Here is a 23,159-nt window from a genome sequence, read left to right on the forward strand (position 1 = left end):
TGTTCATTCTGGACTGAAATGACCATATAAGCGGTTTTCACCGCTTCAAAAAGTAAAAGTAAATAATAAAGTACTTATTTAATAAAGTAAATAAGTACTAATAATTACAGTTATGAGGTATTTTGTACTTGAGTATTTTACTTCTACTCCACTATCTCAGAGGCAAATATTGTACTTTTACTTCACTACAGTTATTTGAAAACTTTAGTTACTAGTAAGGGCCGATTCATACTCCACTTTTAGAGACTAATTTATTTCGGTTCGGTTCGGGGAGTCACAAAATCTTGGTGGCACCGAACAGCCGAATTAATGACAGTATCCCCCCCCCTCCCCCAAACCTCTGAATGACGTCATACCGTAGTTTGGACAGAGCTGAACTGAAATTAATTCGGCTCTAAAATTGGAGTCCTATTTCGGCCATTTAAAATGTACTTTTTTACGTAATATTGGAAGTCAGTCTGTCGAATCTGGCTGAAACATTTGCCATATACTGTATATGGAGTAATACACAGACATGTCATATAGATGACTGGCCACACTTCCTGGCAGAGATGTCTATGTCAGGGGTCTTCAACGTTTTCAGGCCAAGGACCCCTTAGTTGAGAGAGAGATGAAGCAGGGACCCCCACAACCTTTTTCATAGATTCCATATTGTTTCATCGTTTGACAGCACAGTCATCAGTGTATTTTGGATTCATGTCAATTTGTGTTTTCAGATATTTAACCACTTGAGCCGTCATTAGAACTTGACCTTTTACTCTGTACTTAGTCTGCTCTTTTTCCCCTCTACACCAAACCTCGTTGCCGAAAATAGCCGATCTACAAGCTCACAACGCCTCGCGCTGCGAGGCGTTGTGAGCTTGTAGATCGGGGCTTGTAGATGTCCTTCAGTCATGGCTGCCAGTTCACACCTGATGTCGTGCGGGAGTCCCTTCTGCTTCACACCGTACCGAATAACCGCTAGCTTGCAGAGTGTCTGCAGTGTTGGATTTAAATCCAAGATGAACAGTTCATCAGCGGGAGTGCTGTAATCTTTCCATCCTCCAGAGAAGATGATACGATCTCCCACCATGCAGCTCCTCTGAGAAGGGAAGGGGCAACAGTTCCCCCTGGGCTCAACCTTCTTCCAGGAGAGGGTCTCTGGGTTGAATTTCCACAGATCTTTGGTCAGGATAAAATATCCACCAAATATGTACAGCTCTCCATTGTAGGTGAAGGCTGAATGACCATAACGTCCTTGTGGGCCGAGAACCTGTGCAGGAGGCGTGTTGTTCATCCAGCGGTTGGTCTCTGTGTCAAACACTCTGATGTTTTTGCCCTGGTCTGGACGGCCCCCAAACACAAACATCTTTGTCCCGATGATGGTGGCAGAGTGCATTGATGAAAGGGAGCCACTGGTGTCAATTAAAGACCAGACCATTGTAGTGGTGTCCAACGTGTAGATGTCATTAGTGTATCCAGTTGACTGGCTCCGTCCTCCATAGACATACATGACCTTCCTCAAGACACAGGCTGAGTGGTGGAACCTCGCCTCGGGAACGGTTCCGGAAACCTCTGGCTTGAACCATCCGTGGGCGTCGACATCAAAGGCATAGAGCAGGTTGCAGTAAGGAAACCCTCCCCAGATGTAGATGATATCTTCTATAAGCACAGCTGTGTGGCCCTGGCGCCAGGGGGGAACCTCAACAGTCGTCACTGGGTGCCACTTCCTCCAGCACAAAGACACTGTGTTGAAGATGTCCACTTCCATCTGATCACTGTCATTGTATTCCCCTCCAAAGTGGTAAAGCTTGTGTCCTACTGCAACAGCAGCAGAATGGGAGACATTTGGTCCTCCTCTCAGATGTAACGTCCAGTGAAACATGTCACACACCGAGCACTGCCGTCAAACAGGGTCATAAACTAATTACTAGAGGTTAGTTAGTAGAATTTAACTAACTCTAAGAGTTTCTGAATGACAGTCAGTTTATTTTAAAGGACGGAGGACGGACCTTTGACGTCACGCTGATGTCACCATGACTCAGCCATTATAACCATATAAGGAGCTCCCAATGCAGCTACGCCCAAATATGGTGTGTGTTGTCTAACCTCAATGTGTTGTCATGGCATTAGCAAACAAATCAGTCAGCTCCATTTATGGCCACAAAAGGGGGAACATAATGGGCTGGGCAGATGACATCAGTGATCTCCATATATGGGCACAAAAGGGAATAGGACGGACAGATACAGAGATCTCCATATATGGGCATAAAATGGACAAGGGCTAACAGATACAGAGATCTACGTATATATGCAGTGTTACGTTTTTAGTCTTAGTCTTTTGAATAACACACCATTTTGTTTTAATCTTCTGAAATGTTTTTTGTCTAGTCTAGTTTAATTGACTAAATATCAAAATATTTTAGTCTTAGTCTATAAGTCTTTTAGTCTTTTTGGTATTTTTGGATTAGTCTTAGTCTTTTAGTCTTAGTCTTTTAGGCTAAAGATAACCACATAACTCTGAACAAGTCTTTGTCTTCTACTGATCTACAACCTCTTTTATGCCACAATGCTATTGAGACCCAAGTAAAATATTTTCAATGGAAGAAATTACTCTGTGACGCAGGGGGGTAGCGGCCTCTATTGCAATTATTTAGTGTGTCAATGATTTAAAGGACAACTTTAGTTTTTTACAACAAGGGTTCATATTTTAGATTGTAATTAAAGAATATATACAAGATGAGTGTTAAAATTATTTCATGTACTTCTTTCTATTGTTTTAGAGATTCTTATTTTTCAGTGATTGGGGGCATGTGTACAAGTGGCTAAATATGTAATTTTACACAGAATATGCCCATTCCCAAGATACAACGCAACCTTTCATGGTTGGATGTGACTTATGGGGGCTAGAAGTGTCACTGTAAATAGCAATAAAGAAACTGCTGGCTTATTGTGTCTAAAAAGACATATTTAGCCACTTGTATGCATGCCCCCATGCGTACGCATGCCCCACATTTTAGCACAGTAAACGCGATAAAACAATAGAACGAAGCAAATGAAAACATTTTAACACCCACTTTTTCTTTTCTCTAATTACAATCTAGAATATGAACCCTTGTTGTAAAAAAACAAAGTTGTCCTTTAATGAAGCTGAGTCCCCTCCCCTCCCCTGCAGGTTTCTGTCACATCTATCTGAATGAGAAGGAGTTTCCTCGGGGCTTCAGCTTTGATCCTGATGAGATGAACTTCACCACCTCCAACCTGTGCTTCGCCGGCCTCATCTCCATGATCGACCCTCCCCGAGCCACCGTGCCCGACGCCGTCATGAAGTGTCGTACCGCTGGGATCAGGGTGAGAGGGGAGAGACAAGTGAACGCAAGCAATGGTTAACCCATGGGGGTCTTCAACATTTTCAGGCCAAGGACCCCTTAGCTGAGAGAGAGATGAAGCAGGGACCCCCACAATCTGTTCATAGATGTAGTTTCATTGTTTGACAGCACGATCAACAGTGTATTTTGGATTCATTTTAATGTGTGTGTTTTCAGATATTTAACCACTTGAACCGTCAATACTTAAACTTGACCTTTCACTGTATTTAGTTGCTCTTTTCCCCCTCCAAAGCTCTTTGCCGAAAATAGCCGATCTACAAGCTCACTGTGAGCTTTTAGATCTGCTATTTTTGGCTAAAGTTCTCCGATCATGGACGCTAGGGTTCAAGTGGTTAATATAAGAAAGCGGGGAAAAAAACAAGTTCCTATCACACAAACATTTGGAGGACCCCCTGTAGTAACTCTGAGGACGCCCTAGGGGTCCCAGACCCCCTGTGTGTTGAAGCCCCCTGGGTTAACCCATTTAGACCTGGAACGCATTATTACGCTTTTATGCCTTTAAGTAGACTGACAGGAAACGGGGAGAGAGATGGGGAGTGACACGCGGCAAAGGTAGTCGGGATCGGGACTCGAACCCGCGACACGCTGTCATGCATCAGAGCCTATGTTGTATGCGCCTGGACCGGTAGGCCAGCGGGCACCCCATTAGGCATTATTACTTTAACCATTATTTTATGCTTTAACCATTAAAACATAGCAGATCTACAAGCTCACAAGGATCTGCTATTCTTGAAAAATCTTGACTATTTGTCAGCAAGTCTTTGAATATGTTGACACGATTCTATAAGTGGTTTAAATGAAGCCTTTTTTTAATTTCAATGAACCAAGTTTGGCATACATTAGGCCACGGACCCCCGGCCATTACTCTGAGAGTGCATAAATGGAACCAAATGGACTCTTAGCCAACAGCTTACAGGTCCATTTGTACACTCTCTGAGTTACAGACCTGTCCATTTGGCTCCTAACTAAATTTATATCAAAATGTAGCTGGGGCCTCAAGGACCTCTCGGGGTCCCCGGACCCCACTTTGAGAACCACTGAAATAATGAAAGAGAAAGAAAGAAAGAAAGAAAGAAAGAAAGAAAGAAGAGTATTTGCTTGTACAGTATTTATGCACATAAATTATAGATATTTGCACCCCCTCACTCATAGCACAACATAGGATATTGCTATCACTCCTGCCCTAGACATTACAGCTTTTGACCAGATGGGGGCAACATTACACATTATACTACATCAATGTAAAGTAACGCTTGCAGATTGTAAAAGGTTTTGCCTGCTTATGAATGAGTGCACTGTGTACTGTGTACTGTGTACTGTGTATTGTGCCATTCTAGATGTCTTTCTAGAATGTATCATCTTGCAGGGCTATATAGGATATGCATTTTGGTGACATAAAATGAAGATACATTGTGGCTATTTTCAGCAACATCTGGATTGATTTAAAGTTGTAAGATTGTTTTTGAATGTGTGCCAGGTTATCATGGTGACAGGAGATCATCCAATCACAGCCAAGGCCATCGCGGCGAACGTGGGTATCATCACAGAGGGAAGTGAGACGGTAGAAGACATCGCCACCAGGAAACGCATCCCCGTGGAACAAGTCAACCCCAGGTTCTCTTCTCTTCTCTTCTCTTCTCTTCTCTTCTCTTCTCTTCTCTTTCCATGTGCGATTTTGAAGATGGGGTGCCGTGATTTCTCCCTTCCTACAACATAATCATCAGGGATTATGATTACAAAAAGGTGTACAGAAAGTGTTAAAATTACGTTTTTTATGTGGTGAGCAAGCTGCCACACCCACAGATGTTGGTAAAAAGGGGAGGAGATGATATTATGATGTCATTATATCAGTGTATTTCAGTTAAATACACAGGGAATACATTTGCATACTATAACCACACCTGGGAGTCTACTAGAGTGATGTTAACTCCATACACACACATAAAACAGAAAAGGTACAAAACTATGGCACCGTGTGTGTGTGTGTGTGTGTGTGTGTGTGTGTGTGTGTGTGTGTGTGTGTGTGTGTGTGTGTGTGTGTGTGTGTGTGTGTGTGTGTGTGTGTGTGTGTGTGTGTGTGTGTGTGTGTGTGTGTGCGCGTGCGTGCGTGCGTTTGTGTGCATGTACGCAGGGAGGCGCGTGCGTGTGTGATAAGCGGAGGCCAGCTGAAGGACATGTCCAGTGAGGACCTGGACGAGGCCCTGAGGAACCATCCTGAGATGGTGTTCGCCAGAACCTCTCCTCAGCAGAAACTCATCATAGTGGAGAGCTGTCAGAGACTGGTACACACACTCAGACAAACGCACGCACACACTATGCCAGGGGTTTTCAAAGTGGGTGACGGGGCACCCTGGGGTGCCGCGACGGCAGTCCAGGGGTGCCGTGAGATAATTTGATAATATTTGGAATTCATTTGGACACTTGAAATAATATTTAGTATCATTTTAAACTTGAAGTACAGTTATTTTCAGTCAGTTCTAACCAAAATGGCTGTTATCTCAACGTTTTCCTCACAACATAATCACTAAGATATCGTCACTGTTGGGCAGAAACCTTGTATCTCCAAGTTTCAAATGTGTACGTCTTTTGGTAAAGCAAAGCCCTGCTTCATCATACAAGACTGTCGCACAAAACGAGTGAAAACAGCCGATCTACAAGCACACAACGCCACATTTAGTACATTTTATCCACGAGTTTCCAACGCCCCATAGTGCATTGCGCAGACGCTGTACTGAGCTTCCGGCGCCGCAGCCGAGTGTGATTTACAAGCTCATACATAAAAGGTTTCCACCTGACAACGACGATATGCTATAAATATAAGGTGCTGGGAGTGAAAATTATAATGTAGGGGTGCCTCGGATAAAAAAAATAAAAAAAATTATGGAGTGCCCTGAGACAAAAAAGTTTGGGAACCTAGGGATGGGACCAGGCACGTGCACACATAGACATCAAAGGGGGCTTGAGCCACCGCCCTTTTATCCATCTGTAAATATTGCCTCTCCAGACCATGAATGCAGTTTTCACTGTGGTGAAACAAATGCAAATGCCCCCTCTTTCCATGCAATACCCAAAGGCCTTGTCCAAACTCTCCTGATCTTGAATGCAGCATCTTGTGTTGAAAGAATTGCCCTCTCTGTGTAGAAATCCATGCTGCTACGCCACATCTCCAGTATTCACTTGATTATGCTTAGTTTAATGTGGTATCAAGTAATGAAAATAGCCAACCTCCAAGCTCACAACGCGTTGCAGCGCTGTTGTTTTACCAATTATAGAGGGTTTAAAGGTGATACAACAAAAGTATTTATGTCATATTGTTTATGTCCCAAAAACGTTTTTCAAAAGGTTTGAGGCTAAATTACCACTCCTGAATAGAGAGCCTCTCATTTTTGAATGGATCTCAGAGCACCCCCCCCCCCCCCCCTTTTTGAAAAAAAGAGAAATCTGGACAGCCTGTTTTGAGAACCCGTGGGATGCTTTTGAAAAAAAAAAGAAATCTGGACAGCCTGTTTTGAGAACCCGTGGGATGCTTTTAACCTCCACCTTCCCAAAACCAGAGAAAGACACAATGGTCAGAAATGGGACTTTGTGAGGATAGAAGGTGCTAGTGGGACCCCAAAAAAAGGTTTTAAAATAGGAAAAGTGAATTTTCATGGTGTATCACCTTTAAATGGGACCGAATATGCAGCTCGGCAAATAAAAGGTGAATTGATCCCTGTGCACGACTGAGGATCATTTTCACAATAAATGTATGTACGTCCCATCCCTAGCACCACACACACGTGCACGCACACACAGGCACATGCACACAATACACATACAGGGTGCTTAACCCATTTAGGCCTAAACTTATTGAATGCTTTAACCAGTGAAAAATAGCAGATATACAAGCTCACAGTGCGGCACCGAGTGCCGCGCTGTGAGCTTGTATAGCTGCTATTTTTCAATAGTTAAAGCATAAAATAATGATACACAATAATGTGTACTGCCCAAAATATGAATGTGTGCATGTCTTCAACATGCCTAAATGATGATGTTGCATGTCTTCAACATGCCTAAATGATGATGTTGCATGTCTTCAACATGCCTAAATGATGATGTTGCATTCTGTTTGATGCGGTGTGTGACATTGCATTCCGTTTGATGCGGTGTGGCGCCGCTGTCCTCTCCCCTCCCAGGGTTCCATCGTGGCGGTGACGGGCGACGGCGTCAACGACTCCCCGGCCTTGAAGAAGGCTGACATCGGCATCGCCATGGGCATCGCCGGCTCGGACGCCGCAAAGAACGCCGCGGACATGATCCTGCTGGATGATAACTTCGCTTCCATAGTCACTGGAGTAGAACAAGGTGTGTTTGTGTGTGTGTGCGTGTGTGTGTGTGTGTGCGTGTGTGTGTGTGTGTGTGTGCGTGCGTGCGTGCATGCGTGTGAGAAAGAGAGAGGGAGAGAGGGGGAGAGAGGAGGAGTTTTTGGTGGTCCTTGAAATTGAAGTTTTATTGCAGTTTTGTTGGCTCGGTTCAAACTTCTCAAACAACCGCTTGTATTTCTTTTTTTTTTTTTTTTATAATTTTTATCCCACGATTTTGCAACCCTTTTTCACCCAGTGCCAATTGCCTACATAATCCTGGGCTCTGCTCTCCCTCTGCCACGCCTGGGGAGACAACGGACTGTCCTCATGTTTCCTTCAATGCATGAGTAGTCCAAGTTGTTTCTTTTCACCTTCAGGGGGGATTTCCCCGGGATGGACGTAGCGCGTGGAAGGAACACGTTATTCCAACCAGTTCCTTTCCCCTCCATCAAGCGCCCCGGCTGGCCAGGGGGAGGCCTATACCGCTTGTATTTCAATGACCCAAGTTTGGCATACATTAGGCCACGGACCCCTGGCCATAACTCTGAGAGTGCCCAAATGGAACCAAATGGACTCTTAGCCAACAGCTAATTTGTACACTCTCTGAGTTACAGACCTGTCCATTTGGTTCCTAACGATATCAAAATGTAGCTGGACAAGCGGTGGATCGTTTTCTTACACAGACAAAGAATGGGTTGTCCACAACTTTACTTCTCTGCAGTTTTTTACTGATCCCAACATGAACATAGACTTCACAAACAGCAATCAGGCATTCTTTGTTTCTCGTAAAAAAATAAAAAATCAAACCTCGGTTCGAAGTGGAGCGGTGAATTTGAGCAGCTGTACCCTATGTGAGTGAGTGAGTGAGTGAGTGAGTGAGTGAGTGAGTAAACTGTGCCTGTGAGTGAGTGGTGAGTGTGCCTGGCCTGCACAAAACAGCGCCCCTCCTTTAACTAGTGTGTTGTGTGTGGCCACTCAAGGTATTGCCAGGCTACGGACACGGCCACCCAGCCAGCCACCCACCCACCCACCCACATACCCACGGACATACCTGTCTATTGGGAGCGCTTTCACCGCTCCAAAAACATTTGGGGGGCACGGTGGCGCAGTCAGTAGTGCTGTCGCCTTACGGCTCGAAGGTCCTGGGTTTGATTCCCGCCGGGGACACTGTGGGCGCTGGGGGTGCTGTGGGCGCAGCAGTGCCCATTGGCAAAGGGGCCTTTCTGTGTGGAGTTTGCATGTTCTCCCCGTGTCTCCTAGGGTAGGTACCCTCACAAAAAACATGCAGTAATCCTGGTCTCTATACTGCCTCCCACTGGCCAGCCGGGGCTCTTGATGGAGGGGAAAGGAACTGGTTGGAATAACGTGTTCCTTACTTCCTTCCACACGTCCAACTGGGGAAACTCCCCCGTCAGGTGGAAATAAGCGGCTTGGACTCCTCATGCATAGGAGGAAGCATGAGGTCACTCCATTGTCTCCCCAAGTTGGCAGAGGGAGAGCAGAGCCCAGGATTACATTAGACAATGACACTGGGTGAAAAATGGGTTACAAAATCGTGGGATGAAAAAACATCACCCATGTCACCATTTTTTTTAGAATCACTTACAGTAATACGGTGTGTGTGTGTGTGTGTGTGTGTGTGTGTGTGTGTGCGCGTGCGTGCGTGCGTACGTATTGTGTGCATGTATCGTCAGGTCGGCTGATCTTTGACAACCTGAAGAAGTCCATAGCGTACACGCTGACCAAGAACATTCCAGAGCTGACTCCATACCTCATCTACATCACCTGCAGCGTGCCTCTTCCTCTGGGCTGCATCACCATCCTCTTCATCGAGCTGGCCACGGATATCGTTAGTAAACCTATCCATCTATCACAAAGGCAGTTACAGTACATTTACTGTCCAATGAGTTGTCTTTTGTTCAAAATGTCAGTGTAGCCAAAGGTAATCAGGTGTGAAAAGGTTATTATTATTATAATAAAATAAGACATACTGTATTTCACGTCTTGAGAATGAAACACCACAAATTAGGAATCCTTGCAAAATTCTACTGAGAAATGGCCTCTCTGCCCAGGAATATTATTATAATATTAATTCATAAATATGAAAATAAAGTTTGAATCAAAATCACTCAGAAACTGAAATTTCACAAGACTATACTGGAAGCCGCAGTTCCATAGAAAGTCTGCACCTCGTACCATGCATGACTTGCCCCCAGGCTCCATTTGGACATGTTGCACTGTATGTTGTATGTATGTACAGTAATGTACTCATTAACTCATACAACATTACATGTGTTTATATCAATGTACTTGTAAGTTGATCTGAGGTCACGATGAAGTCACTGGCTGTCTAGTAACAGGAATCGACCGGGTTCTACAGGAACTGAGATTTCATCAAGTATAGTTGACAGTTTTGGGACGGTGATGAGAAACAGTGGTGTACAAAGGAAGGTCTGTGGGCAGCAGACACTATGCAGCATGATGCCCCGTTCGGTGTTGCGCCTAAAAAAAACCTGACCTACAAGCTCACCACGCGATGCACGGGCATCGCGTTGTGAGCTTGTAGGTCTGCTATTTTAACTGAGCAACACTGCTGTCCGACAGAGCAAACACTATCCTTAAGCAGCCGTTTCAGACTGTGAAGTTGGACATTTGGTGGAAGCTGCATGTCTGGTACAAATGTCCCCAGGCCTAAAAATCGTTAAAGAACTATTTGTGTTATCTCTTTTATAATGCACGGATGCAGAAGGATAATCATCTCCATCGACCTGTCTGTCTCGTATTCATTGCTTTGTTCATTGCTGTGTCTTCCTGCCTGTGTGTGTCACAGTACCCGTCTGTCTCTCTGGCCTATGAGAAGGCCGAGAGTGACATCATGAACCTGAAACCCAGGAACCCACGACGTGATAGGCTGGTCAACGAAGCACTGGCCGTATACTCCTACTTCCAGATTGGTACGATCTACCGGTACATGTGTGCATTTGTGTGTGTGTGTTTGTTTGATGCTATTATACGTTTATGTGAATCAAATGAACATACTAAAAACAAATAAATCACAGCTAGTGTGACGTGAGCGGAGCGAAGCTTGGCCAATGTGACCCTGGGCGTACAATAAACTTTGAGCGCTTTGTGCCAAGATGTAGGCCAGATGTAGGCCAGATGTAGGCCAGATGTAGGCCAGATGTAGGCCACGCTTCATGTCCCGGACAAATCCAGATATGTTGGAGCTTAGCTCCTTCAACGAGCACCGCTCAATAATATAACCACAACACTGTCTGTATCACATAACAAACAACATATCTAACATTTATATTTAACATCTCTAAATGAACAGGTGTGTGTAGGAAGTTGCCGACTGTCTCTTTCCTTTCTCTTCTCCCCTCTGTCTCCTCTCTCTCTCTGTGTCTCTGTGTCTCTCTCCCTCTCTGTAGGAGCCATCCAGTCATTCGCTGGCTTCACAGACTACTTCGCCGCCATGGCCCAGGAGGGCTGGTATCCTCTGCTGTGCATCGGTCTGCGTGCTCGGTGGGAGGACACTCACCTCCAGGACATGCAGGACAGTTATGGACAGGAATGGGTTAGTAGTAGAGACACCATAAATACCACTGGTACTCCAGGGAGTCTTTGGGCCATGACTACAGTGAACAGGGACGTGCTGGGCCCCTGATTCAGCCCGGGAAAAAGAGTTGGAGAGGCCCTCATTGCGCACTAGCGCTGCTGCTACTCAAAGATTTGCCATTTCAGATCATGACAAGTGACAAGCCAGTGGGCCAATTACATGAGTTTTCGTCGTTGTCGGGTGGAAACCTTGTATGTCCAAAACCGCTTGTTTTGCATTTATCATTTTAAAAAAGATTTAAACTAGTGAAAACAGCCGATCTACAAGCACACAACGCCTCGCACCGCGAGGCGTTGTGTGCTTGTAGATCTGCTGTTTTCACTACTTTTCTGCGACGGCCTTATATGATGAAGCAGGGCTTTGCTTCGCGAAAAAATGTATACATTTGAAACTTGGAGATACAAGGTTTCTGCCCGACAGTGACGATTTACTTTGTTGGCCGCCCAGCCCCCAAAATGGAATGAAGGCCGACATTTTATTTTTAATTTTTTCCTAATGGATTTTTAAAAGACTTTTAAATGGATTTTTTCCTGGACCGGCCGGGAATGAACCGGCCATTCGGGAGTTGTCCCGCTTTTCCCAATGGCCAGCACGTCCCTGACAGTGAACATGATAAAAGCAAGAGAAGCTATATGGTCTTAAGTACCAGCTCTTATGCCTTAACTTAAAGGCCTGTCCATACTGTAACCGACCACCGAACCTTTCGTCGGAAAGGTCCGGTTCAAAAACAAAATGGCATCGGAAAGTCGGAACTCTCCGACGAAAAGTTTGGTGGTCGGAGACAGTATGGACAGTGGACAGGCCTTTAAGTTAAGGCATAAGAGCTGGTACTTAAGACAATCAAAAATAGAGCCCTTTGTGTCTATTGGGGTGGACTTCTTTTTATTTATTTGAGAAAACAGGTGTACAACAGATACAGTACATGCCCCACAGTACACACAAATTCTCCCATTCCCTATTCCCTCCCAGAGGGACAGATAATACCCATAATGTAATCTCTCATTTGGGTCTCGACCCGAAATCTCAACCTGCTCTATAGGCAGTGACGCCTGAGTATGTTGTGTATACTGTACATGAACACATACACACACACAACACTGTCTTCATCTTTGTCCTCTCCTCTCGTGCAGAGCTTCAGTCAGAGGTTGTACCAGCAGTATACTTGCTACACAGTGTTTTTCGTCAGTATTGAGATCTGTCAGATCTCTGACGTTCTCATCAGAAAGACTCGCCGTCTCTCTGTGTTCCAGCAAGGCTTTTTCAGGTCAGTATGATCGATGCTTCTCCATGTTTAACCTGCTGTCAATTAGCCCAATTCACGGCCCGCCCACTAAGCATCCCACGGGTGCTGAAGTCACATTTTGAAGGGGTAAATCCTACCATAGCCTATGGAGTTAGCACAGAAATCGCAAATTTAATGCAATTTCCGAATAGTAAAGTATAAAATACGGCTAGCATGATCAAGAACACAAGATACTAAACGGCACAAAGCACTATAATTTACTTTACTGTTAGAAATAATGATTTGTTGGCTTTAAGTCCAGTATAGTTTCCCCTTCTAAATTGAAGTCAGCACCCGGGGAAAACTGAGAAACGGAAGTAGGTGGGCGGGCCGTGAATAAGGCTAATTCCCCAAATGTCCCAAAGTTAAACAGTATATATATTATTATTTGTAATAATATCTTAATTTTGAAAGTAGTAGATCAAAAAACGCAGATCTAACAAGCTTGTTGTGAGCTTGTACATTGGAGCCCTATTTTTGCTATGTGTCATACTGTATGTTGAACTACAGTATATAGGGCTAAAGTGATTAATTAAGGGGTTCAAATATGTTCTGTTCAGTTTGTTGAGTTAGTACTTTTTCGGAACTTTTTGAATCTCGCACCTGGCAAGTACCCCATAATTAAAGCCTTGCGTTGCGTGTGTCTGTGTGTGTGCGTGTGCGTGTGTATGTGTAGGAACAAAGTGCTGGTGAGTGCCATAGTGTTCCAGGTGCTACTGGGTAACTTGCTGTGTTACTGTCCTGGGATGCCCAACATCTTCAACTTTATGCCCATCAGGTAGACTTTTATTAACATACATTATTTAATGGTCATTGTCATTGTTGTTTGTGCTTCACTATCTCCCCCTCCTCGGCTTTCATGCATTCAAGTTGAGGATTTAAGTGGTTAAATTGGTTAATGCTATAATAACTAATTTGGCCTGGGACCCCTCTTGGAATCCCACCACCAACACTGTACACCAGTAAGACGCCTAAGGGAGAAAAGTGACCATCTGTCTTGGCCATCTGTCTTGGCCATATATGGATTCTGTTAGTGTGGTTCTCCTAAAAGGGCATCATCTGGGATACGAACCCTTTTATGCCCATATATGGAGATCCCTAACAGAATCCCTTTTATGCCCATATATGGAGATCCCTGCTCTGAGTATCTGACATCACTGTGATGTCACCTGTTCATGCCCTTATATGGAGATCCCTGCTCTGAGTATCTGACATCACTGTGATGTCACCTGTGATGTCACAGTGATCAGTCCGGACGACCGGACAGACAGACACGGACAAGCTGTGACGGTTCTGATAGTAAACAATAATAGTTTTAAAAATATATATATTGTTGGGCAGAAACCTCTCCAAGATTCACATTTTTTTTGCTTGTAGATCAGATATTTTCACTTTTTTAAATCGTTTTTAAAATAATAACAAAAAGGAAGGTTTTGGTTTCCACCCGACAACGTGAATTGGAACTGAAGAATTGTGTGTGTGTGTGTGTGTGTGTGTGTGTGTGTGTGTGTGTGTGTGTGTGTGTGTGTGTGTGTGTGTGTGTGTGTGTGTGTGTGTGTGTGTGTGTGTGTGTGTGTGTGTGTGTGTGTGTTCAGGGGCCAGTGGTGGTTCATTCCTATTCCCTATGGAATCCTCATCTTCGTCTATGATGAGATCAGGAAGCTGGGAGTGAGGAGAGCCCCGGGAAGTAAGTGAACATTCTATCCATCTGTCCCTCCGTCTGTCCAGTGGTTCTCAAACCTTTAAAAGATTTCTTTTTGGGGCTTCTATGCCTTTATTGAATAGTAACAAGTAGGTCAGGAGTGGCTTATTGTCGGTATCAGCCGGTAACACACGTTAGATCCAGATCAGGAATCGAACCAGCGACACCACTAGGCATCCATGCCTATGTGGCAAATGCCTAAGTGGTATGCTCCCGGACCAGTTGGCCAGCAAGGGCCCCGGGCCCCAAGTTCTCAAACATTAAGCCCAAGTCGTCCATAGGAGATGTGTTGGAAAAACGCTTGAAATGAAATAATCATTGTTAAAGGCTTGTTATAGGCCTACTGTATTGCATCGCGTCGTGCACCATAAATTTGCAGATCTACCAGCTCTCATCACGTCACGGCACGACTCGTGATCTTTTAGAGCAACTATTAAGGATAACTAAGTACTTCGTAGTAACTACAGTAGGCTAAGTATTAAACTGGCTTTGAGATCACGCATGTTAAATATTAATTAGAATTTACAATAAAACTAAATAGAAATGACATGAGTGATCTAAGATATTTGTTCAATATATTCTAGTAGCTCGAGCTCATAAAAGGTTGAGAACCAATGGTCCATCCATCCATCCATCCATCCATCCATCCATCCATCCATCGCCATCCATCATCCAGTATATTATCTCTGTCAGGTGGAAACCGCATAATTATGTCCAAAACTGTTATTTTACAGGGATTCAAATTCAAAAATAGCTCAAATAGCAGATCTGCAAGCTTGAAATGCGTGGCGCGAATTGACGTGTTTTTTTCTTTTCTTTTGAGGGTAGGGCATTAATTAGGCTATATAAGAAAACACACGAAAAGTTAAAATATGGACATAAGAGTTTTCTTCCCGACAGCAACGATACCATTCTTGTCTTCTCTCTCTCTCTCTCTCTCTCTCTCTCTCTCTCTCTCTCTCTCTCTCTCTCTCTCTCTCAGGTTGGTGGGATCAGGAGTTGTACTACTGAGACCATTCATCCCTCCATTCATCCATTCTTTCAGAATCCATGTATTCATTCATTCATTCATCTGTTATCATTTACAGTATACAAATCCAATGGCTCCATTACCTTAGCCTGGTATCCAGACAGATTTGCGAAGTGGTGGAAAAAAAATAATACAGTAATCAAAAACGATAATGCTGAAACGAGCGAACCTCTGTCTGGATTCCAGGCTACCATTACCTTGTCCATTCACAGTTGCACCATCACATCTTTATGGTCTAATTTGCGTGTCGATTTAAATTGTTTTTATAGGCCTGACCACCCTCTTCACTGTTAATGTTCATATTACATTATACTGACATAAGAGCCTGTCTTAATCACCTGGTAATAATTACTGGTCATCATCAATGAATAATTTAAACAAAATGGCCTTTATTCCAGCTCTGCGGCTGTGTGTGCATTGTATTTTTATGAATAAACACTGTTGTAAAACTGATAACGACTCTGTTGATTGATTGATTGATTGATTGATTGATTGATTGATTGGTTGAATTCATGGGTTGCATTTGTAGTCCTAAACACAGGTGTTCAATTTGTTTGATTGGCATAGAACCGATGTTCTACGTTAATCAAAACACCTGTGTTGGTCCTCAAAATGGCTGGTGTAGGACTACAAATGCAACCCATGAATAGCCTACTTTATTTGCAGTTAGCAGAATAAATAACAGGAAAGTAAAGTTCGATACAAGCTCTGCTAAGAGGATTTAAAAACAAGAAAGCACTATGGCTTGTTCTCATTGGGGTCCTTTGTACTCAATTCAGTGAAAAATATTATTTGAGATACTGTAGCATTCTTTTTTTAAAGATTTGTTTTGGGGCTTTTACTGGATAGGACAATAGTCTGACAGGAGAGACGGGGAGTGACATGCGGCAAAGGTCGTCTGGAATGGGAATCGCACTGGCTACGCCGTCAGGCATCAATGCCTATATGGAAATGCCTATGTGGTATGCGCCTGGGCCATTAGGCCAGCAGGCACCCCTATAGCATTCATTTGCGTGTGTGCGTGCATGTTTATTGTGTTACTACTCATACTGATACTGTACATCAGTCCTGGCCTGGGAGCCAAGACTACTGCTAGCTTAGTCTGTTACTAGTAGTAACTTCCAATACTTTAATGCTCCTACGTAAAAGTACGATGAAAAACGTAAGTGCTGCAAAAAACTTAAAAAAAAATTCAACCCTGACCTCAATATCCAAATCAAGCATCTTACTGCTCAGTGCAAGAAGCTTAGAAACCAGACAACTGCCTATATTAGAGCCGCCCAAAAAAACTACATTGATGAAAAAATCGACGAATTCAAAAACAAACCACGAGACCTATGGAAGTTGCTTAACAACACATTAGGCTTAAAACCTAAAACCATAGGCTACAGCATAAACATCAAAACGGACACCGCTCTCATTTCTGACAAATGTGAAGTGGCTACCCATCTTAACGAAACCTTTACCACCGTGGCCCGTTCGCTGGTTGAAAAACTGGTCGCCCCATCTGGGCGGTATGGTGTAAAATTTGTTAAGAAATTCTACAATAAACTGGGCGTCAGAAAAGACAGTTTTAAACTTGCCACAGTGACAACTGATGAAGTGTTTAAAAAACTGAGTGCCCTACCTCAACACAAGGCCACTGGCCTTGATAAAATTCCAGCTAGATTTCTCAGAGATTCAGCCGCCACCATTGCTCCAATAATTACCCACATAATTAACCTTTCCATCGAACAGGGTCATGTCCCACAGGACTTCAAACTAGCAAAAGTAACCCCCCTGCATAAAAAAGGTAGCAAACTAGACCCTGGAAACTACCGTCCCGTTTCCATTCTTAGCTCCATATCCAAAGTCATGGAGAAAATAGTCTACGAACAGATAGCAAGATATCTCGATGAGAATAATCTGATTTACGAGTTCCAATCTGGATTCAGAAAATCTCATTCCACTGACACATGCCTTCTCTATTTGACTGACCAAATCAAACGCGAAGCGGATGACAGCAAATATAGCGGCATGGTCATGATGGACCTCCAGAAGGCATTTGACACCGTAAATCATTCTATTCTGATTGAGAAACTAAAAGCCATCGGTCTTGACAGCGCAGCAGTGAGGTGGATGCAGTCTTACCTGGTGGGGAGGGAACAGGTGGTGGAGATTAACGGTACCCTGTCCCCCCCCCTCCCGGTAAACTGTGGTGTTCCTCAAGGTAGCATACTGGGACCTCTGTTGTTCCTAATATACGTGAACGACATGGCATCTGCTTGTGACTGCAACCTGTTCCTGTTCGCGGATGACTCGGCTCTCCTAGTCTCGGGCAAGGACCACTTGCAGGTTGAGAAGACACTTAACTCTGAACTAAGTAAGATCTGCACATGGCTTAACGACAACAAATTATCAATTCACCTGGGTAAAACAGAGTCCATCCTCTTTGGATCAAATCATAACCTCAAAAAAGTTGATAACTTCACAATCAAAGTGGGTGACAAGGTCATAACACGAAAAAACGAAATCTCTTACTTAGGATGTATCCTTGAAGCTAATCTTTCCAGTGAAAAGATGACTTCTAAAGTAATAAATAAAATCAACCAACGAACTCGTTTCCTACAGAGGATCGCCCCGATGGTCAATTCCAACACACTGAAGACCATAGCTGGTGCAATAATCCAGCCCCTCTTTGACTACGGAGTCCACGTATGGTATTGTGACGCCCCACAAGCCCTGAAAACTAAACTACAAACAGCCCAAAATAAACTAATTAGGGTCCTGCTTAGACTTCCCTATCAGACTCACCTCACCGCTACTCACCAGTTAAGAGTGGGGTGGCTCAGAGTAGTTGACAGAGTACAGCAACTTGCAATGGGCCTGGTGTACAAGATACACTACACCACTATGATACCCAAGTACCTGTCAAAATACTTTATAAACATTAAGGATGTCCATAATTACAACACCAGAGGCAGCGCCACAGATCACTTTCAACCCAGAGTCAAAACCAACAAAGGGTCAAACTCTTTTTTCTGCTATACCACCAAAATGTGGAAAGCCTTACCGAAGGCCACAAAGGAGTGTGGATCACTAGCATCCTTTAAAATTGCCCTGAAAAACCACTTACAGGCAGCAGCCGTTCGCAACTGGTAAAAAAGAATCTAGCCCAACCCTACCCTCCCCTGCCCCTTCTTTGTATATACTGTTTGTTTTGACTTACTGTCTTCTATTTTGTTTTTCTTTACATATCTACTGCATAGTACTGTGTTCTATTTGTCTGTCATTCAATGTTATATGAGATACTTCAATGGTTTCCAGTGGAAATAAGCTTAGTCTTTTCATGGATCTCCTTTTAGTAGACCTTGTACCAGTGAACTGTACCGTCATGAAACTGTACCTTTTCCTATGCAAACTTCTAATAAAGTCTTCAATCAATCAATCAATCCTTTCAAATGGAGACTATACGGCATCATCAGTGTTAGCAGTCTGTGTGCGTATGTGTTGCGATGCATTGTGTGTACTTGCAGATCAGCATTTTTCACGATTTTTCCACAACATCATTGTGCGACAAAGTGTAAAATAGGAATTGAGCAGTTAATGGAATTGTTTACATATTGTTTTGTTAAATAAAATTATGAATCTATAGTAATGATTGATAGTTGCAGCCCTACTTTGTTTTTGCCCAGCTCTGTATGAGCCTGTAGAACAGTCAAGGTTAAAACCTCATGCAAGCGGATGCTATAGTGTCCTTGGCTTCTGATAAGATATGATATGTACAGAGATAAATATAGGGACCAAAGCAAGCAGAGCTTTACCGTCAAAAAGCTATTCTTTACTATCAGCATCCTCATTCACTTCTACACAGCATGACTCGACAGAATCCACTTCCTGTGTGAAGAGGGAGGGGAGGCGATGGTGACGTCATTGTCCTTTATTTCTAGGACGGTGCATTGAGTTCATGTCCCTGGTGCATAAATAGATACTTTAAGCTTTCCTCGTCTGCCCTGATGGAGGCCACCTTTGGGCCCGAAACAAGTTTTTGTTTTGCTAAGTTTTTGTTTTGCTTTAAACTGTTCCATTGTGAAGTAGCACGACATTAAAGCTTTATAGCTTCATGTCCATGAACTAATTTTAGGTTTTTGTCTGGAGAGGTTTTTACCCTTTTTGAGCCAAAGAACAACTTTAAATAATTCACAAGCCTTGAACGCTGTAGCATCCCTTTCTCTTTTAATTTGTTAGTGGTGGAGCTCATAATGCTGAGTCATTTATGCAAAACTATTACATGTAGACTGCCATGAATGAACTATAGGTTGTAGGAGTTGAGTTGAAATGTATTTAATTGGTGGTTGGAGTTGTTCACTAGTCTGAGTTTACATGTATGGATTATAGGCCAGTGGTTCTTAAAGTGGGGTCTGTGGTCCCACAGTGGTCCTTGAGGGGGTTCTAGGGGGGTCCCATCAAAATGAGGAACAGAAATCTTATATTATGTATCCCTAGAATGGAGAGTTGCGTCACTCCCGTTCACTTCATGGGGCCAGGTCTTCTACGCACACATCTATTGGCGTATAGGGGGTGAGGACTGGGCGGGGCCTTGCAAAAATCAGCCACTTCCGTCCGCCATCTTAGTTGCTATCTTTCTTGTAAGACTCTTGGATAAAAGGAAGCGATGACCGGAGAACAGCATTGACAGTTCGCTGGTTGTAGATAAGACTGATTGGTCAATGCAAGTGTACTCTATTACAAGTCGAAGTCCAGTAGGCCAAGTCAAAATGTACATGAGTAAAAGTATAAAAGTATTGGTAATGGTATCAAAATGTACTTAAAGTACCAACAGTAAAAGTAGGCCTACTCATTGTGCAGAATGTCCCTTTCAAGTTATCAAAACATCTTTTGAAAATAGCATGGATCTAACATTGTAAGCTTGTAGATCGGCTATTTTCAAATGGTCAAGATATATGTATATGCTGAAGTGGTTAATGATGTTTTGTAATAATAATCAAAAGTATAGTAGGCCTAGCATTACTAACTAAAGTTTTGAAATAAATGCAGTGGAGTAAAAGCAGGCCTACAATATTTGGATCAGAGATGTAGTGGAGAAGAAGTAAAAATATTGGCAAAGTACATATAACTCAAAAGTGTAGGCCTACTTAAGTACAGTACTTAAGTAAATATACTTAATTACTTTACACCACATAGCGTGCCTACAGCCAGTTATTGGGCCACTGCCAAGACCACTTGCAATTTGACTCGGCCATTACTCGGTCAATTTTCATCAAAAAATAAAAATTTAAACGTGTCCATATTCACTGGAATGTCTGCTTTCATTTGCTGGTGCTCATTATTGTCTCCCAATAAAAAGATATCACGCTAAAATCTGTCCATGCATGAGCGCAGAAAGAGCAAGCAGATCAGAACAGCCATCACATTCATCCATTGCTTTGGAAATAAAGATCGGATAATAATATAACATTCCCTATAAACAGTCGCCTAAAATGTTACAATATTTGGATCAGAGATGTAGTGGAGAAGAAGTAAAAATATTGGCAAAGTACACATAACTCAAAAGTGTACTTAAGTACAGTACTTAAGTAAATATACTTCATTACTTTACACCACATAGCGTGCCTAGCCAGTTATTGGGCCACTGCCAAGACCACTTGCAATTTGACCCGGCCATTACTCGGTCAATTTTCATCAACAAATTAAAATTTAAACGTGTCCATATTCACTGGAATGTCTGCTTTCATTTGCTGGTGCTCATTATTGTCTACCAATAAAAAGATATCACGCTAAAATCACGACTTCGGCTGTCCATGCATGAGCGCAGAAAGAGCACAAGCAGATCAGAACAGCCATCACATTCATCCATTGCTTTGGAAATAAAGATCGGTTTATAATAATATAACATTCCCTATAAACAGTAAAATGTGTGTGATCGTTATGTTGATCAAATATCGTTTTATTGAAATGCAATCAAAGCCTAGAGCAATTGAAGTAAAAGTATCGTTGCTTGCTCAACAAGTAGAACTAGTACAGACTGATCTTGATGCATCCAAGACCTAGCAATGGCAATGGCCGCCAAAGTGGGCGGAGTTAAGCCCCGAATCTTGCGGTGATGTCATAACCGACAGTCCCTATAGTGACAAACGGCGAACCGGAAGTTTACAAAATGCATTGAAGTCTATGAGGTGTAAAGTGACAATGAACCACGTGACCAGCGCTGTTTCTGACCCCGCGGTGACACCACTCTCTGATTATACTGCTCTGGTATAGCCTTGACTGATTTCATCTGGCTAATCATATTCAGTCCTGATGTAGGCTATAGATGAGGTTTTCAGACTAAAAGGGGAGTTGTTGCAGAGATTAAAAAGGCTGAAGTTCTGAAGTAGCCTATTTAATATTTACCAATAGGCATCTTCAACAGGTGCAATATTGATGTGTTAGAATAGTGCTGCTAACGTAGCAAAACAAAACCATGGCTTGGCCACTCAAAATATGTGGCAAATCATAATGACAAGATACTGAAATGCTGTGCTCTTAGTTACAACGGCTCACCACACGGGAGCACTGTTGAGCAGCATGTTACATATTAAATGATGCTTCTCTTTGTAATCATATCAACAGTTCTCTTTAAATTAAGCTAAATTAAAACGTCAATAAAACGGTTATCTATTACCAATAAAATTGTCTATTATCAGAACATTGTAGCAGGCCTATTATGTTATTACGTCACCATGACCACATCCATCCATGTTAAGTTGTTAACTGCTCAAACCGTTAATAACCGCAACCACATGGCAGCAATTCATTCCCTCCTTGCAAAAGAGGAAATCAAATTTCATGTCAAAGATGTAGAAATGTGGTGAAAACCAGTGTTTCACGGGGTTTATGGGACAGTAGGCTGCTGCCTACAGTAGGCTAGTCTTCTTATGAGTCAATGTTCCATCCTGTCCACATTGCAGGGATTTCCCTGTGAGTCTCTACGCATCTAACATCACGTAGACCTGCCTCTCCCTGAGCTGAGCCACGTGCTGCGGCATGAGGGCGGGGCACTGGGCAGGATGATAATGATGCAACGTTGCAACTATAATATAGGCCTACTAATATAATATAATTGAATTCTATTGATATTTCCTTTAGGGTAGTCTACAGATTTTGTTCTTGTTCTTAACAAACCACCATAACTCCCTGACAGGCATGAAAACACAACAGAATTTAATTATATGGACTATAGATTAGAGCACTGGTTCTCAACCTGTGGGTCATGTTATACAAAATGTAATGCCTCAACTCTTATGAGGCATTTTTGATTTTTTTCTCTGACTATCTACTGCATAGTAGCCTACTGTGTTCTATCCATCTGTCACTCAATGTTATATGAGATGCTTAAGTGGTTTCCTGTGTAAATAAGTGCTTTCTAGGATCTCCTTTTAGTTGACCTTGTACCAGTGAACTGCATGTACATGAAACTGTACCCTTTTCTATGCAAAATTCTAAACTTCTATAAAGTCTTCAATCAATCAATCAATCAATCAATCAATCAATCAATCAATCAGTGCTAGTCAGGGTGGGGGCCTGCATGGGGGGGATCCAGTTAAAATATGATTATTTTGGGGGTTGCGGTCTGAAAAGGTTGAGAACCACTAGTAGGCTACTACAACATTGAACTCCTCTCATCAGTTTCCTAATTTCATCAGCCAATTCCTTCATCAAATACAACAGGGGGAGAATATATATTATAATATAGAAAGAAATATGACAGGACCAACCTAACTCGAAAGATCACTGTTTCTCAACATCGGGCCTCGGGGACCACCAGCCAGGGGT

General features: G+C 43.0%; 1 protein-coding gene across 1 annotated transcript in view; it reads left to right on the forward strand.

Moving 5' to 3' along the window:
• The window catches only part of LOC308300240 (potassium-transporting ATPase alpha chain 1-like), a gene marked incomplete at both ends in the record, with an annotated part of 44,454 nt that extends 29,129 nt beyond the window's left edge, over positions 1-15,325 (forward strand). Inside the window, 11 exons of the mRNA XM_080744053.1 lie at positions 3,155-3,330; positions 4,846-4,982; positions 5,500-5,650; positions 7,544-7,712; positions 9,406-9,560; positions 10,542-10,665; positions 11,143-11,288; positions 12,461-12,594; positions 13,289-13,390; positions 14,208-14,299; positions 15,297-15,325. Of these exons, the coding sequence (XP_080600179.1) occupies positions 3,155-3,330; positions 4,846-4,982; positions 5,500-5,650; positions 7,544-7,712; positions 9,406-9,560; positions 10,542-10,665; positions 11,143-11,288; positions 12,461-12,594; positions 13,289-13,390; positions 14,208-14,299; positions 15,297-15,325 (1,415 nt within the window). The remainder of the gene's footprint in view (positions 1-3,154; positions 3,331-4,845; positions 4,983-5,499; positions 5,651-7,543; positions 7,713-9,405; positions 9,561-10,541; positions 10,666-11,142; positions 11,289-12,460; positions 12,595-13,288; positions 13,391-14,207; positions 14,300-15,296) is intronic.
• Positions 15,326-23,159: the final 7,834 nt, after the last annotated feature.

Source organism: Nannobrachium achirus (assembly GCF_963921795.1).
Source record: "Nannobrachium achirus genome assembly, chromosome: 2".
Taxonomy (NCBI): Eukaryota; Metazoa; Chordata; class Actinopteri; order Myctophiformes; family Myctophidae; genus Nannobrachium; species Nannobrachium achirus.